The 15290-nt window shown below is 38.4% G+C and overlaps 1 protein-coding gene across 1 annotated transcript in view; it reads left to right on the top strand.

The window, feature by feature from the left end:
* The window catches only part of LOC133254344 (uncharacterized), a 33801-nt gene extending 21512 nt beyond the window's left edge, over positions 1–12289 (top strand). Inside the window, exons 2-3 of the mRNA XM_061428631.1 lie at positions 8501–8540; positions 12187–12289. Of these exons, the coding sequence (XP_061284615.1) occupies positions 8501–8540; positions 12187–12256 (110 nt within the window). The 3' untranslated portion in view covers positions 12257–12289. The remainder of the gene's footprint in view (positions 1–8500; positions 8541–12186) is intronic.
* Positions 12290–15290: the final 3001 nt, after the last annotated feature.

The raw sequence follows: 15290 nt of genomic DNA, 5'->3' as shown, positions 1-15290 counted from the left end.
ATTCTCCAGTTTGGGTCACCCACCTGGTAGGTCTTAATTACCACCATACAGATTCCTTTACCCTCTACCTTTTATGTTGTAGTTTTCATACATATATTGAAAAATTACCCAGTGTTATGATATTTTATTTCAAGAGTCATAAGTACTTTTCTAAACTTAAGATATAATAAATTGTTTATTATTCTTACCCAGATATTTGTCATTTATGTTGTTCTTCTTTCATTTCTAAAGTTCCAGATTTCCCTCTAGTATCATTTACCTACAGCCTGAAGAATTAACTTTCTTTAGCATTTCTTTTCGGAGAAGGCAATGGCGACCCACTCCAGTACTCTTGCCTGGAGAATCCCGTGGACGGAGGAGCCTGGTAGGCTGCAGTCCACGGGGTCGCTAAGAGTTGGACACGACTGAGTGACTTCACTTTCACTTTTCACTTTCGTGCATTGGAGAAGGAAATGGCAACCCACTCCAGTGTTCTTGCCTGGAGAATCCCAGGGACAGAGGAGCCTGGTGGGCTGCCGTCTATGGGGTCGCACAGAGTCGGACACAACTGACGCGACTTAGCAGCAGCAGCAGCAGCAGCATTTCTTTTAGAGTAAGTCTGCTGGTGATAAATACTTAGTTTACCTTCATCTTATATGTCTTTATTTATCTTCATTCCTGAAGGATATTTTCAGAAAATATATTGTCCTGGTTTGACAGTTCTTTCCTTTCAGCATTTTAAGGGTGGTATTCTACTGCCTTTTGGTCCTAGTGTTTTCTGATAAGAAATATACAGTTGTTTGAATAATTGTTTTCTCATATGCATGTGTGTGTGCATGCTTCAGTCACTTCAGTTGTGTCCGACTCTTTGCAACCCTATGGACTGTAGCCCACCAGGCTGCTCTGTCCATGGGGATTCTTCAGGCAAGAATACTTAAGTGGGTCACCATGCCCTCCTCCAGGGGATCTTCCCGACCCAGGGATTGAACCTGCATCTCTTATGTCTTCTGCATTGGCAGGTGGGTTCTTTACTACTAACGCCACCTGGGAAGCCCCGTTTCCTTATATATATCATGTCAGTTTTCTCCAGTGACTTTTAGGTCCCCCCCCCCCCGACTTTCGCTTCCCCCAGTTTTATCATGTCATATGTGACATAGTTTCCTTTGTTTTGTTTTTAAGATTTATTTATTTACTTTTGGCTGCACTGGGTCTCCCTTGCTGCATGCAGGCTTTCTCTAGTTGCAGTGAGAGGGGCTACTCTTGATTATGGTGCATGGGCTTCTCATTGTGGCAGCTTCTCTTGCTGCAGAGCACAGGCTCCAGGGTGTGCAGGCTTCAGTAGTTGTGGCTGCATGGGCTCAGTAGTTGTGGCTCTCTGGCTTATTTGCTCTGAAGCCTCTGGGATTTTCCCAGACCGCTGATCTAAGCTGTATCTTCTGCATTGGCAGGTGAATTCTTAACCACTAAACTACCAGGGATGCCCCAACATAGTTTCTTTTGAATTTATCCTACTTGAAGTCCAATGACTTTCTGAATTTGGTAAATTCATGTCTTTCATAAAACGGGAGAATTTCAGCCATTATTTCTTTAAATATATATATATATATATTTTTTTTTCTGCATTAATCTCTTTCCCTTCTCCTTCAGGAATTAAATTACATGAATATTAGGTCTTTCAATATTTTTCTCATTTTCCTCAATCCTTTTTATCTGTTCTTCATAATGTACAGTTTCTACTGATTAAGAATCAGGTTTACGGATTTTTTCCCCTCTATCATCTCTATTCAGCTATTTTACTCATCTTATGAACTTATGTACAATTTATAATTTTTAATTTCAAGCTGCTTATGGGCTTTTTACATTTTCTACTTTTCTATAGAAAATTATCTATTCATTTCAAAAGTGTTCACTTTTACCTCTTGTAGGACGATTATAATAGCTGCTTTAATGTCTTGTCTGATAGTTTAAATATCTGTCATTCCAGGATTGGCATCTCTTGACTGTGTTTTTCCTGAAATTTGAGCAGATTTTTGCCAAGTTCCTTACATGTCCAATAATTTTGAATTATATCTCCTAAAGTTTTGTCTTTATGAGACTTTGGGAACCTATTTAAAATCCTCCAAATAATTTGTTTGCCTATTTTTTTTTTTGAGGTTTTTTTTCAATTTGTTTGTTTTCCCAAGCAATAGTCCAATTAGGTTCAAGCTATCAGTTTTTTTTTCACTTTCTGTGGATGAATGTTTTCAGTTTTTAAAGGATTTGCTATGCTGCTGGATCTGCCCTTTCCTTATGCCCCTCGGGGATTAGTTTGAAGCTTGGGCAGTAGTTTATATATATGTTCAGTTCTCAAAATCTTTGCTTTGTGCCTCTGATTATGCTCCATATATGCATAACCTAGGGGTGAGCCTAAGACTTCTGTTGATTCACACACAGAAGTAGATGATCTCTTCCAGCTCTCTCTTTAATGGTACTTCCCCACATTCTCTGGCTTCTAGGGACTCTTTTTCCTGATTCTTTATGCTAGAAATATGGGGTCCTCTCAGGTAGGGACTTCTTGAATTGTCACATAGTTCCATGTGCTAAGGCCCCTCTCCAGAAAAGGCAATGGAAGGAAAGAGAAACAACAATAAACCAGAGGTTCAACACTCCTCCATACACTCTGCACAACAGAGGCAACTTTTCCTTGTTCTTCCATTCCAAGATTTGGGTTTTAACTCCAGATTATGGGTGCCCACCCTGCCTCAACTATGACAATACAGCTATGATTGGGGAAGGGCTGAGAAGGGCCCCTTTTCCTGATTTTCTAGTGAGAAAGATGGGCTTCTCCTGGATTTTCACTGCAGCTGTTCACAGTGGAGTTTCCCAATTCAATCCAGCCTTGGATCAAAGCTCTAGATACAGGAAAGACACTAGGAATCTCTCATTATCACCATTCAGTTCACTTCAGTAGCTCAGTCTTGTCCTACTCTTTGCGACCCCATGAACCGCAGTATGCCAGGCCTCCCTGTCCTTCACCAACTCCCAGAGTCCACCCAAACCATGTTCATTGAGTCGGTGATGCTATCCAACCATCTCATCCTCTGTTGTCCCCTTCTCCTTCTGCCCTCAATCTTCCCAGCATCAGGGTCTTTTCAAACGAGTCAGCTCTTTGCATCAGGTGGCCAAAGGTGGCCAAAGTATTGGAGTTTCAGCTTCAACATCAGTCCTTCCAATGAACACCCAGGACTGATCTCCTTTAGGTTGGACTGGTTGTATCTCTTTTCAGTCCAAGGGACTCTCAAGAGTCTTCTCCAACACCACAGTTCAAAAGCATCAATTCTTCAGTGCTCAGCTTTCTTTATAGTCCAACTCTCACATCCATACATGACCACTGGAAAAATTATAGCCTTGACTAGATGGACATTTGTTGACAGAGTAATGTCTCTGCTTTTTAATATGCTGTCTAGGTTGGTCATAACTTACTCCTGCCAAGGAGTAAGTGTCTTTTAATTTCATGGCTGCAATCACCATCTGCAGTGTTTTCGGAGCCCAGAAAAATAAAGTCAGCCACTGTTTCCACATATATTTCCCATGAGGTGATGGGACTGGATACCATGATCTTAGTTTTCTGAATGTTGAGCTTTATGCTAACCTTTTCACTCTCCTCTTTCACTTTCATCAAGAGGCTCTTTAGTTCTTCCCTTTCTGCCATAAGGGTGGTGTCATCTGCATATCTGAGGTTATTGATATTTCTCCCGGCAATCTTGGTTCCAGCTTGTACTTCCTCCAGCTCAGAGTTTCTCATGATGTACTCTGCATATAAGTTAAATAAGCACAGTGACAATATACAGCCTTGATGTACTCCTTTTCCTTTTTGGCACCAGTCTGTTGTTCCATGTCCAGTTCTAACTGTTGCTTCCTGACCTGCACACAGGTTTCTCAAGAGGCAGGTCCGGTGATCTGGTATTCCCATCTCTTGAAGAATTTTCCACAGTTTATTTTGATCCATACAGTCAAAGGCTTTGGCATAGTCAATAAAGCAGAAATAGATGTTTTTCTGGAACTCTCTTGCTTTTTCCATGATCCAGCGGATGTTGGCAATTTGATATCTGGTTCCTCTGCCTTTTCTAAAACCAGCTTGAACATCTGGAAGTTATCACCATACTCTTCTTTAAATTTTGACTTTCAACTCCAATCTGCCTGGTATTCCTTGAGTTTCAGAATCCTTCAGTTCAGTTCAGTTCAGTCGCTCAGTCATGTCCGACTCTTTGCAACCGCATGAATTGCAGCATGCCAGGCCTCCCTGTCCTTCACCAACTCCCAGAGTTCACCCAAACTCATGTCCATCGAGTTGGTGATGCCATCCAGCCATCTCATCCTCTGTTCTCCTCCTGCCCTCAATACCCCCCAGCATCAGAGTCTTTCCCAGTGAGTCAACTCTTCACATGAGGTGGCCAAAGTACTGGCATTTCAGCTTTAGCATCATTCCTTCCAAAGAAATCCCAGGGCTGATCTCCTTCAGAATGGACTGGTTGGATCTCCTTGCAGTCCAAGGGACTCTCAAGGGTCTTCTCCAACACCACAGTTCAAAAGCACCAATTCTTCGGCACTCAGCTTTCTTCACAGTCCAACTCACATCCATACATGACCACTGGAAAAACCATAGCCTTGACTAGACGGACCTTTGTTGGCAAAGTAATGTCTCTGCTTTTCAATATGCTATCTAGGTTGGTCATAACTTTCCTTCCAAGGAATAAGTGTCTTTTAATTTCATGGCTGCAGTCACCATCTGCAGTGATTTTGGAGCCCAAAAAAACAAAGTCTGACACTGTTTCCACTGTTTCCCCATTTGTCTCCCATGAAGTGATGGGACCAGATGCCATGATCTTCGTTTTCTGAATGTTGAGCTTTAAGCCAACTTTTTCACTCTCCTCTTTCACTTTCATCAAGAGGCTTTTGAGTTCCTCTTCACTTTCTGCCATAAGGGTGGTGTCATCTGCATATCTGAGGTGATTGATATTTCTCCTGGCAATCTTGATTCCAGCTTGTGCTTCTTCCAGCCCAGCGTTTCTCATGATGTACTCCGCATAGAAGTTAAATAAGCAGGGTGACAATATACAGCCTTGACGTACTCCTTTTCCTATTTGGAACCAGTCTGTTGTTCCATGTCCAGTTCTAACTGTTGCTTCCTGACCTGCATACAGATTTCTCAAGAGGCAGGTCAGGTGGTCTGGTATTCCCATCTCTTTCAGAATTTTCCACAGTTTATTGTGATCCACACAGTCAAAGGCTTTGGCATAGTCAATAAAGCAGAAATCCTTAGGTATTTGATTTTTGTATTTGTCCAGAGTTTTTGGTTGTATTTGGAGGGAAATATGGGCTCTAGTGTATACTTATTCTGTTTTAGTCAGCACTAGATCATAGGTGAACTTATTAAATATAATTTTCATATTGGGTTAGAGGATGCAGAGACCAATCAAATAGGTTGTCATAGAAAAAAAAGTATTATTTAACTTCAGTCTCCTCATTTATTAAACAGAGAATATGCCTACTTGCTGTTACTTTTTGTTTAAGATGTGTTTTAAGTTTCAGCTTTACATGCGCAGTATGAGCTCGTTTATATATCACACCAATGTTAATATCTGTGTGGTTACACAGAGATTATAACCCCCCAAAATTACTAAAGTTTGGAAGATGGAAATGAAGGCACACGTAACAAGTTTGTATTGTTGAATATTAGAAATGACGAAATCAACCTAAGAAGAAAAGAAGAATCCTCATGATTATGTGCATCTGATTTCTAGCTACAGTAGGTACCTTTAGTGGTGATCTGCTCAGTTCCTCACAACCTTCTTTTTAAAAGAATCTTTGTGCCCCACGTCCCTCCCCCTATACCTTCTAGACACCATTTGGAAGCTATATGTAGGGTAAAAGGCACTGCCTCCCTGACCATCTAAAGAATTCTCTCTCTGGAGGATTTGTAATGAGAACTGAAAAGGTCTAGCTTTTTCTGGCCTGTGCACTTGATCTGAGGTGATTCTGATTCAGGAACTGTGGGACAATCACCTTTTACCACATATAGAAACAGAGAAGGCCAGATACCTGAGAGAAGAGAAAAAAGCATAAAAAAGTACAAATAATAGACTATGTGTCCAAAGAAAGGGGAGAGAATTAAACATAATAAGAATGAGACTGAGAATAAGCAAAAAATAAAAAGCTGAGTTGTTCTTAAAGGTTTTTAAATTTCTTAGTTCTGATACATTTTGTGACCTGTCAACACTTTACCCTTTTATTCAAGGATCCAATTATGTATCATAATAATTATCCCATTTTCCTTAAATTGTGTTACTAAGACATTAGATTTCTCTCCCTGAATAGAAAAGCAGCATCCCAGGAAACTGTGACTTAGTCATTTTGAAAAGATTTGCTTTTAATTTTAAAAATAAAGACTGTATGTTGAGACTATACATATATGCAACAGCTCTAAGAAGGTATGAAGGTATAATCCAGGATGCTAACACCACAGCCAGATCTTATCTTTAATGGGTAGACTGGAACAAATATATACTATAGTAAGACTAGAAAGGGGTGGGGACATGTGAACTGATTAAGAAAAAACAACTTTCGAAGAGTTCTTTAATTAACAATCTATCCAGAAAAAAATTACATACATTCATATGTTCAACAGATTTTTTTTCCTGAGAATCTATTAAAAACCAAGTGTTGTTTTGTTATAAGTGCTAGAAAAAAAGCATGAGGGCTACTCATATGGAGCTCAAGTTGTAGGGGGTGCAGGACCAGCAATAACAAAAATACAAGTGAGAGCTATTAAAAAAAAAATAAAGCAGGGGCAGGGGTTAGAAAACGCCTGGGCAAGTATGGTATTTTATATAGGGAGACCCAGAGAAGACTCACTTTTTAAAGTGGCATATAAACCAAGATCTTGACTGAAGTGATGAACAAGCCAAGTTGATTTCTGGGGAGTGTGTTCACATATTTGAGCAAGAGCAAGTTTCTTATGAAAAGTAAGAAAGAGAGAAAGTAGTAAATGACTGAGCTTTGGAGTGTGTGTGTAATGGGGCGGGTCAGATTCTGTTGACCACAAGACTCTACTTTTACTTTGAGGACTATGGGAAACCATTGGAGTGTTTTGAGCAGAGGAGTAACACAACTCAAGTTCTACCAAATCACTCCAACTACAATGGGGAGAATAAACTATAGGGAGCAAGTTGATCAGTGGGGAGACCAATAGAAGGCTCTTGGAATACTCCAGATGAGGGAATTTAATAACTTCAGTGTTAAAGTGGTGAGATATAGTTGAGATACATTTGAAGGTGGTGCTGACAGGATGGACTGTTGTGACAGTTGTGAATTGTATGAGAGAAGTTTCACTTTTCCTTGATTAAATTTTTGACTTAAACAACTGGAGGACTGGAGATATAAGGAGTCACAAAGAAGAAGATGCCTATCTGTAGCAATACACCACTTGGAAGACACCTGACACTTTATAAGACATGCTTTAAATGCTCTAGCTCTTTTGAGAGACTCTGGGAAATAGATTAATAATATTTACCCATTTTACAATTGAAGAAACTGAGGCACCAGGACGTTATTATCCCTTGGCTAACTAGGACAAAGACAAGTTGGTATTTGAATCTAGAGAGCCTTGCTCCAGAATCTGCCCAAGTATCTATCTAATTGGATGCTTTGGCAGGCAGTTGTATACAAGGTCTTCAATTCAGGAAGTGTAAGGTCTAGGCAGAATTATACATACCATGTTAAGAGTTGGCATATTGATGGTATTTGGAGCCATGATCTTAGTTGAAATAATTTAGAGAAAGAGTATAGATAGAGAAGAGAGTAAGTTCAAGGGCTAAGCCCTTGGGCATTTCCTTAGTTAGAGCTCAGGAGGCTCCATAAAAGAACACAGAGGATTAGAATAGCCAGGAGAAGAACCAAGAAAGTGTGATGTTTTGAAAACCAAATGTAGAAAACATTTAAGGAGGATAATCAGCTCTGTCAAATACTGCTCTAGGGAGTTGGTTAAGAGAGGATAAAAGGAAGGGAAATGGCTTGGACAACTTTTAGAGATTTTGTTGTTGTTGTTATAATAAAGGAAAGCAAAACTAAGTTTGTCCTCTTTTTCTTCTCTTCCAGTGTCTTCACACTCCCTTCTCCACACTGTGACTATCCATCATTACCAAAATGATAACTGCCAGAGAAATCATCTCTGGGTGCCTTACAAATCAGGTTTCTCAGAAAGACAGTTCACCAACAGACAATCAAATGACTGTTTTCATCTCTGCCTTTTTCTGGTTCATGGGCTGGTTATCTCTCCAGCACCTGACATTACTAACCCAGATGACACCCTCAACTTCAACCTCAACACTTTAGAGTGTGCCCAGACTCTCAGACTGGGTTGGGTATCTGTTCTATGATCATGGTATCTTGCACTCAGCTTTATAAAATTTACAACAGTTTGTATTTGCACATATTTGTTTATATGATTATTTCATTTATGCTTGTCTTCTTTCTCTCTTAGACTGTGCTGAGAGAATGAACTCTGGAGTCAGACTTGCAAGGTAAAAATCCTGGTCATATATGCTAGCTGGGAGACCTTAGGTTAGTAACTTAGCTACTCTGAGACACTATTTCCTCATCTGTAAAATTAAGGTTAAAGAAGCATTCATCTCATACAATTTTGTGAAGCTAATATTATATGTAAAGATACCTGGCATTCAATGAATTTAAAAATCATTGTTAACATATTAAAACAGAAAATACAAGTGTTAAAATATATCCATGCCACCCCCTCCTCCCATAATCTCTGTCTTTCTCCATTTACTCTTTTCTCTCTATAATCCAGTTTTGCCTGAATGTGTTAAATATTAGCCACATTTTTAAAAAACCCTTTTATACCTGATTGCAAAACCCATTATCTTATTGAATTTTCCAGCTGGTATTTTTTTTTTTAACAGTAATGGTTTAAAATGTTAAAAGAAATCCCACCATTGTTTTCTTTCCACAATATTGAAGCTTCTTTCTCATTTTTCTGGAATACCTACTAAGTAAAAGTCGGTCACTCATCTACTGCTCCACAACAAACTACTCCTAAATCTAGTGTCTTAAACCAATGATTTATTATGATTTACTGTAGCTCTGTGGGTAAACTGAGTTATCTCAATAGTTTTTGTTTTGTTTTAAATCTGATACCGTGCTGTGCTTAATCACTTAATCACTCTGCAACCCCGTAGACTGTAGCCCGCCAGGCTCCTCAGTCCATGGGGATTCTCCAGGCAAGAATACTGGAGTGGGTTGCCATGTCCTCCTCCATTATCTCATACTATTTCAGACAAATAGAGGCTGGTCTTGAATCTGTAGGCTTGAATGTAAAGGTGGTCAGATGTGATTTCTTCACTCACATGTGTTGGTGTCTCTACTAGAGTGAATGGAACAGCCTTGGACTAGCTGTACATCTCCATTTCTCTCTATTTCTGTCTGTCACACACATAAGTATTAATTCTTTCTGTCTCTCTCCTTAGGCTTCCCCATTTGGTAGCTTAGGCTTTATAATAGTATGGAGATCTCAGTGTATTCAGACTTTTTACCCAGTGGATGCCTTTCCCAAACAAGCATTGCAAGAGACTCAGGTGGAAACCACAAGGCTTCTGAGAATCTTGCTTCAGAGGCTACACCAGCCCCGATTCAGGTGGAGGGGAGCACACAAGAATATGAATTCTGAGAACCATGGTTTATGGGGGTCATATTTGAGGATGAGCTATCACCCCGAGCCTATAAATATACTTAATAAAACCACAAAATCCCTTTCTTTCGGAAGCTTATAGTATAGTACAGGGCTGAGTATTTTCACTTTTACACTATTGACTTTTTAAAACTTGAATACATTTTTTAAAGGACAGTTTCAGATTTACAGAAACATTGTAAAGATAGTAGAGCGTTCCTGTACACTTGTACCCAGTTTCCCCTATTATTAACACTTTGCATTAAGATGGCATGTTTGTTAAAATTATATTTCTTGCCCGAGATCTAAAATCATCCTTTTTTCCAAGGACCCTTGGTTCCTTTTATTAGAAACCAATATCTGGGTGATAGTTGGACTCATTGTTACAACTGTTAACATTTTGGGCCTTTTGGGATCTGTTCTTTATATCATAGATTGTTTAACACCATCCCTTTCCTATGCCTATTAGATGCCAACAGCAATCCTCCTTCTCCAGTTATGAAGATCAATAATGTCTCCAGATACTGTCAAATATCTCCTAAGGGCACAAAATGGTTCCTGGTTGAGAACCACTGGTAGAGACAGACATGCTGAAAATGACGAGGATATAATATAATGGAGAACAGTGGGAGACTTGCAGAAGAAGCCTCTGAGCCTATTTGTAGATATTGGGGAAGGATTCACAGAGGAGGTGTCATCTGAAATGATAATTGATTTGATATTTTTTGAGCTGTTATCATGAGCCAGACAAAAGGTGATATTTTATTTTTGTTATTTCATATCCCAAACTTCAAAAGCAGGTATTCTAGAGGTGAAGAAACTAAAGTTCAAAGAGATAAAGTAACTTTAAGCTGATCTTGAAGGATCCTGTCAGCCATGAGGATGGAGAGGTTTGAGGTCACTGACATCTCACTGCTCAAATCTAGACTATCAGAACTGTTCTTTTGTTTATAAAAGTGCAATTTCACCTCATTTTAAGTTTATTTTTCCCACTGAATTCTGGCTTCCTGAAGGCAGAGACCATGCAATGTTCATTTACAATGCTTGCTGTGTTGTAGGGGGACTATAAACATTAGTCCATTCCTTGAAATTCCCCACTTACAGATTATAGAATTAACTTTTGCTTCCTTCTGGTCAAACTGTTATCCAACCAGCACCTCTGGTGGAAGGCTCGTTGCCCAGAATACCAGCCAACTTCCTGTAGTCTTGGTCACTCTGCCTCCTCATTGTTTTACTCCTAGAACTTCAAAAGGAGTAGTTGGCTATGTGAATGACAACCTTAAACTGATTATAGCCAGTAGCACTTTGCCATAGGTTACAGCTGCAAAAGGTGTCTCTCCGGAAGGTAAAAACCATACTATAGTTGTTAGTCACTCAGTCGTGTCTGACTCTAGGTGACCCCATGGACTATAGCCCACCAGGCTTCTCTGTCCATGGGATTCTCCAGGCGAGAATACTGGAGTGGATTACCATGCCCTCCTTCAGGGTATCTTTCCAACCCAGGGATTGAACCCTGCATTGCAGATGGACTCTTTATCATCTAAGCCATAATACTATACTTCTGATATTAAAATGCAGAATATGTCACTTGTGGTTTTAGCATGTAATGCCAATTATCTACTTTTGACAATTCCTTTGTCCCATATGATTCTTCTACTATTTAAGGAAAAATTTTACACAGACCATGAGAGGTGTTTTTTTTTCCCCCCTTCTTTTCGAATGCTTTACAGTCTTAACCCAATTTCTTTATTGATTTATTTATTTTTGGAGCTGGGGAGGTTTTCTTGTTTATTAAACAAAATAGGAAAAAATGTCCTTTTTGTGGTTGTTGTTATTGTTCCTTTTCTTTTTCCTACAACTTCTAGATCTGCTATTTGCAGTTGCTATGAAATTTTAAGTCTGTTGAATTAGAAGTTTCTGTCTCTGGTTTCAAGACTCACTTTCCTTCTTCCTTTCCTTTGCTAAAATTCTGGTCTAATTAAAAAAACAGTAGATCATAGTTAAATAAAACTGTACCCAGGATAACCCTAATTTCCATATGCAGATTTATCTGCACTGACAGCCACCCCCCCTTACACACACACTCTCGCTCTCTCATTCTCCTTTCCCTGCTCTCCATCTCCCTATTGCATTGTGTCTGACTGATTTTCAGAGCACCTTCGCTGTTTCCCTCTTCTCATTCCCTTTCTGTAAAATATGTAGACAGGAAGGAGGTGGCTGCAGAAGCTGAACAAACAATCTGATATTCTGCCTGCAATGTCATCGTTTCTTTCCCCCATTTTAGGGGGCTGAAGTTGCCCAGGAAGGGGATGCAGAGGAGCTGAAAGGAAGGAGGGAGCTCTCCAGAGGCAGCTGCGGTCAGGGGCAGGGACTGCCGCCAGATGTGCCTGCCTCTCTGGGCTTTGATGCGAAAGGGGCAGCAGGAGGAAATATTGGGAGACAAAAGCCCTGGTTTAAATGATCATTTTCTTTATTTAACATGGCAGCAGACACTCTCTGCGTAGGATCATCATGCCGAGCATAAACTGGACTTTCCCACTTGCCTGGCAGGAGTGAGACAGATCACTGTGTGCAAAATGAGCATTTGAGGTAAGACCCACTCTTACAGATACTTGATTTTTTCCTAATCAATTAATTTTGTTTAATATATGTTTCAGCCTCAATCATAAACAGTATAGTGGGGGCAAATCTGTGTTAATCTGCATCTAAAGATCCAGGAAAAAGCAGAGGTATAATATATTCAACTCAATTTGGGGAGGTTAGTTACTTTGTCAATTTTGTGTGTGCTCATTTTTTGCTGTTTTTTTTTTTTTTTTAAGAAAATATATTTGCTTTAAGAATAGACTTAGTGTCATCATAATCTGCCACTGGTGATAATACTGATGTTCAGACTCTTAAAAAAAACTTTGCAAAAAGACAGTGAGCTACAGATGCATGTGCTGTATTTTTAGCTCACATACAAATATTAGAACTCTTATTAAAATGATAGGCTTTTCTTTAGCAGAGAAGGAATGAATGCTGCATAATTAAGTACAGTATTTAATTTGGCTGTTGTGAAGCAAAAGAATAAGGTAATAATTTTTATTGTACTAATCAGTCTCAAGATGTTCTCTGTGTTAATTGGGTTAAAAAAATTGCAGTACTTATTAGAAATTCTAATTTCACAATGCAGCACTGACAATAAGCTCAGCCAGTGAATTATTCACATCTTTAATTTGCTCACTTAATGACAGTGTTCTGTAATCAGAGTGCAGAGACTGCTGCCTATGCATTATGTATGATGCTCAGGACTTAAATGCAGGACATTATGAAGCTCTCAGTGGTTCAGTAATTAGTTTTCCACAAGACAGGATTTAGATATTCACAGATAAAAGTCCACAGTTGGATAATGCTAAGGTTGCAATACAAAATAACAAAGGAAAGGAAGCTCAAAGTTTAGACTGAAACTTTGTCTCTCCGGCCTTGTACACCCTGGAAACAGAATCAAGCCACCTGAAATAGTTGCCTAGCTCTGATCACATGTTTGAAAACTGTTTTTGAACAAAGTTGTAGCAGACAAGGCATTTGAACAATTTCAGTGGACCAGAGGGGAAAGATAAAACCTTTTTAATTAGTGTTCACAGAAGCCCTGCAATATATCCTCCTAATAAGTCTGTAGTATGCATAGCAGGCATTTCCAATGTGCTTTGTAACTTAGTGCAAATGCAAATCAGGTTACAATAGTGTTTGGCTGTAATTGTGTTTGTAAAAGGGTTACATGCCCAAATGGAGATTGAGCTTGCTCATGGTTTTGTTCCAATTGCTTCTGAGGGGAGGTTTGAAAACCAAATGAGAAATTAAGTGAATCTGGGCATGAAAGGAAGTAGATCTGAATTGTCGGTGCAACTTTGGAATTTCTTACACTTGTCAGTTTAGAGTTGTCAGGTTTTCTTTAGTGATCCTGCCATAAGTGTTCTGTCATAAATGATAAAATCTTATAATAGACTATGCAGAACTCTTAACAATACTTTGAAAATGTATGCTAACTTTGGGAAGTCATTTTGCAGTATTAGTTCCAAAGTTTAATGACTAAGTTGAGATCTTTACAGTGATTTTGTTTCTTTTTAAAGAACATGCTGATTCTGCTTGGGATACGTTTGAAGACTGATATTAATCTTTATTAATAAGATCTTATTGCTTTATTATTTGTCAGTTTAAGATTTGTGCTCATTTCCAAAACCCAAGTATTAGGATCCTTAATAAATATTGATATCTAAAATGGGAATGCATAATAACACTTTAAAAAAACTTCACTTAATCACTTAGAATATTTTTTTAAAGAAAGTTGAGAAATCTATAGGCAAATGTAGCATTTTGTGAATGAATGAAGTAGTCAACTTTTTAAAAATTACATTCTACCATGATTTGAAATTTTTTAAATTAAATAAAGCCATACCTCCAAACTTGACTTCTGTCTTCTAGAACTGAAAAGTTACTTTAACAAAAGGTTTTCCTCTGTGTTTAGGAAACTATTGCTTTCTGATACTTAGAACCTAGTATCACAAAGTTACTTTAACAAAATAAATAAGGTTTTCTTCTATGTTTATGAAGCTGTTGCTTTTCTGATATTTTTTGGGAAAGAACACTTGGTTGGGGGAGGAATTAGGATATTGGGCAGTTGAGTAGGTGACCTGGCTTTGCCTTGGGTTTGGTTACAGAGTAATATGTGGCAACCAGATGGTAGTAGTGGTACCTATGGTAGTTCAAAGAAATGGTTGGAAATTAGAAAAGTTGACTCTAACTATCTTTCTGCCACAAACCAGGTATGTGACTTTGAGCACTTAAAATCACTTTCCATTTCCTCAAACATTAGATAGGAATAACAAAGTTTTCTAGGCTTTAGGAAAAACAACAACTATAGAGTTGTTATGGGGATAAATGAGGTAGAAGGAGTGAGCGTTTTATGAAAATTTAAAAGCAGTAGACAAAAATAAGGAAATTATTTTAAGGACTTGCCTAAAACTAAATGTGCTTTTTTGAATGTGTATTGTTTATTATGGCAGAGATTCTCATCCAGATTTTCCATACTCTATAATGCAAAAAAGTCTAAATGTTGTCAAGTAAATACATTTAATTTAATTTAATGAAAATAAGCCATGAAAAAATTGTCATCTTAGGTATAATGTTTGGGGTAGAATTAAGAGAGCTTTGAGATCTCATAAACATCATTTTGATGTCACTTCTCCAAAAAGGTTAACAATTCTCTTGGTTTAGCAGGTTCTTTCACCCATCACTTTAAGAGAACTTGCATATTAATACCCTTAGAAATCTTATACCTGGAATGCCTTCCTGGCAGTCACTAAGATTTCAGTCTTCTCATTAGATTATATGAATCAGACTGAAATAATTTACACCACCAGAATTTTGGAACTATTTTACAACAAAAATTAATATGTCAACCAATCAATCAGTAATTGATTATCTTATTTTTTCTTTAATTGTCTATTGAGCACTTACAGTGCTATCAAAAATAACATGCTATCTCTTCCTATTTCTTATGAGGTAGTTATGTCTGTATTTCAGGTGAGAGACTGAAGCACAATATCACATG

This window comes from Bos javanicus, chromosome 9 (genome assembly GCF_032452875.1).
Source record: "Bos javanicus breed banteng chromosome 9, ARS-OSU_banteng_1.0, whole genome shotgun sequence".
Classification (NCBI taxonomy): domain Eukaryota; kingdom Metazoa; phylum Chordata; class Mammalia; order Artiodactyla; family Bovidae; genus Bos; species Bos javanicus.
The sequence above is the reverse complement of the archived record's forward strand: the minus strand, read 5'-3'. Positions and strand labels throughout refer to the sequence as shown.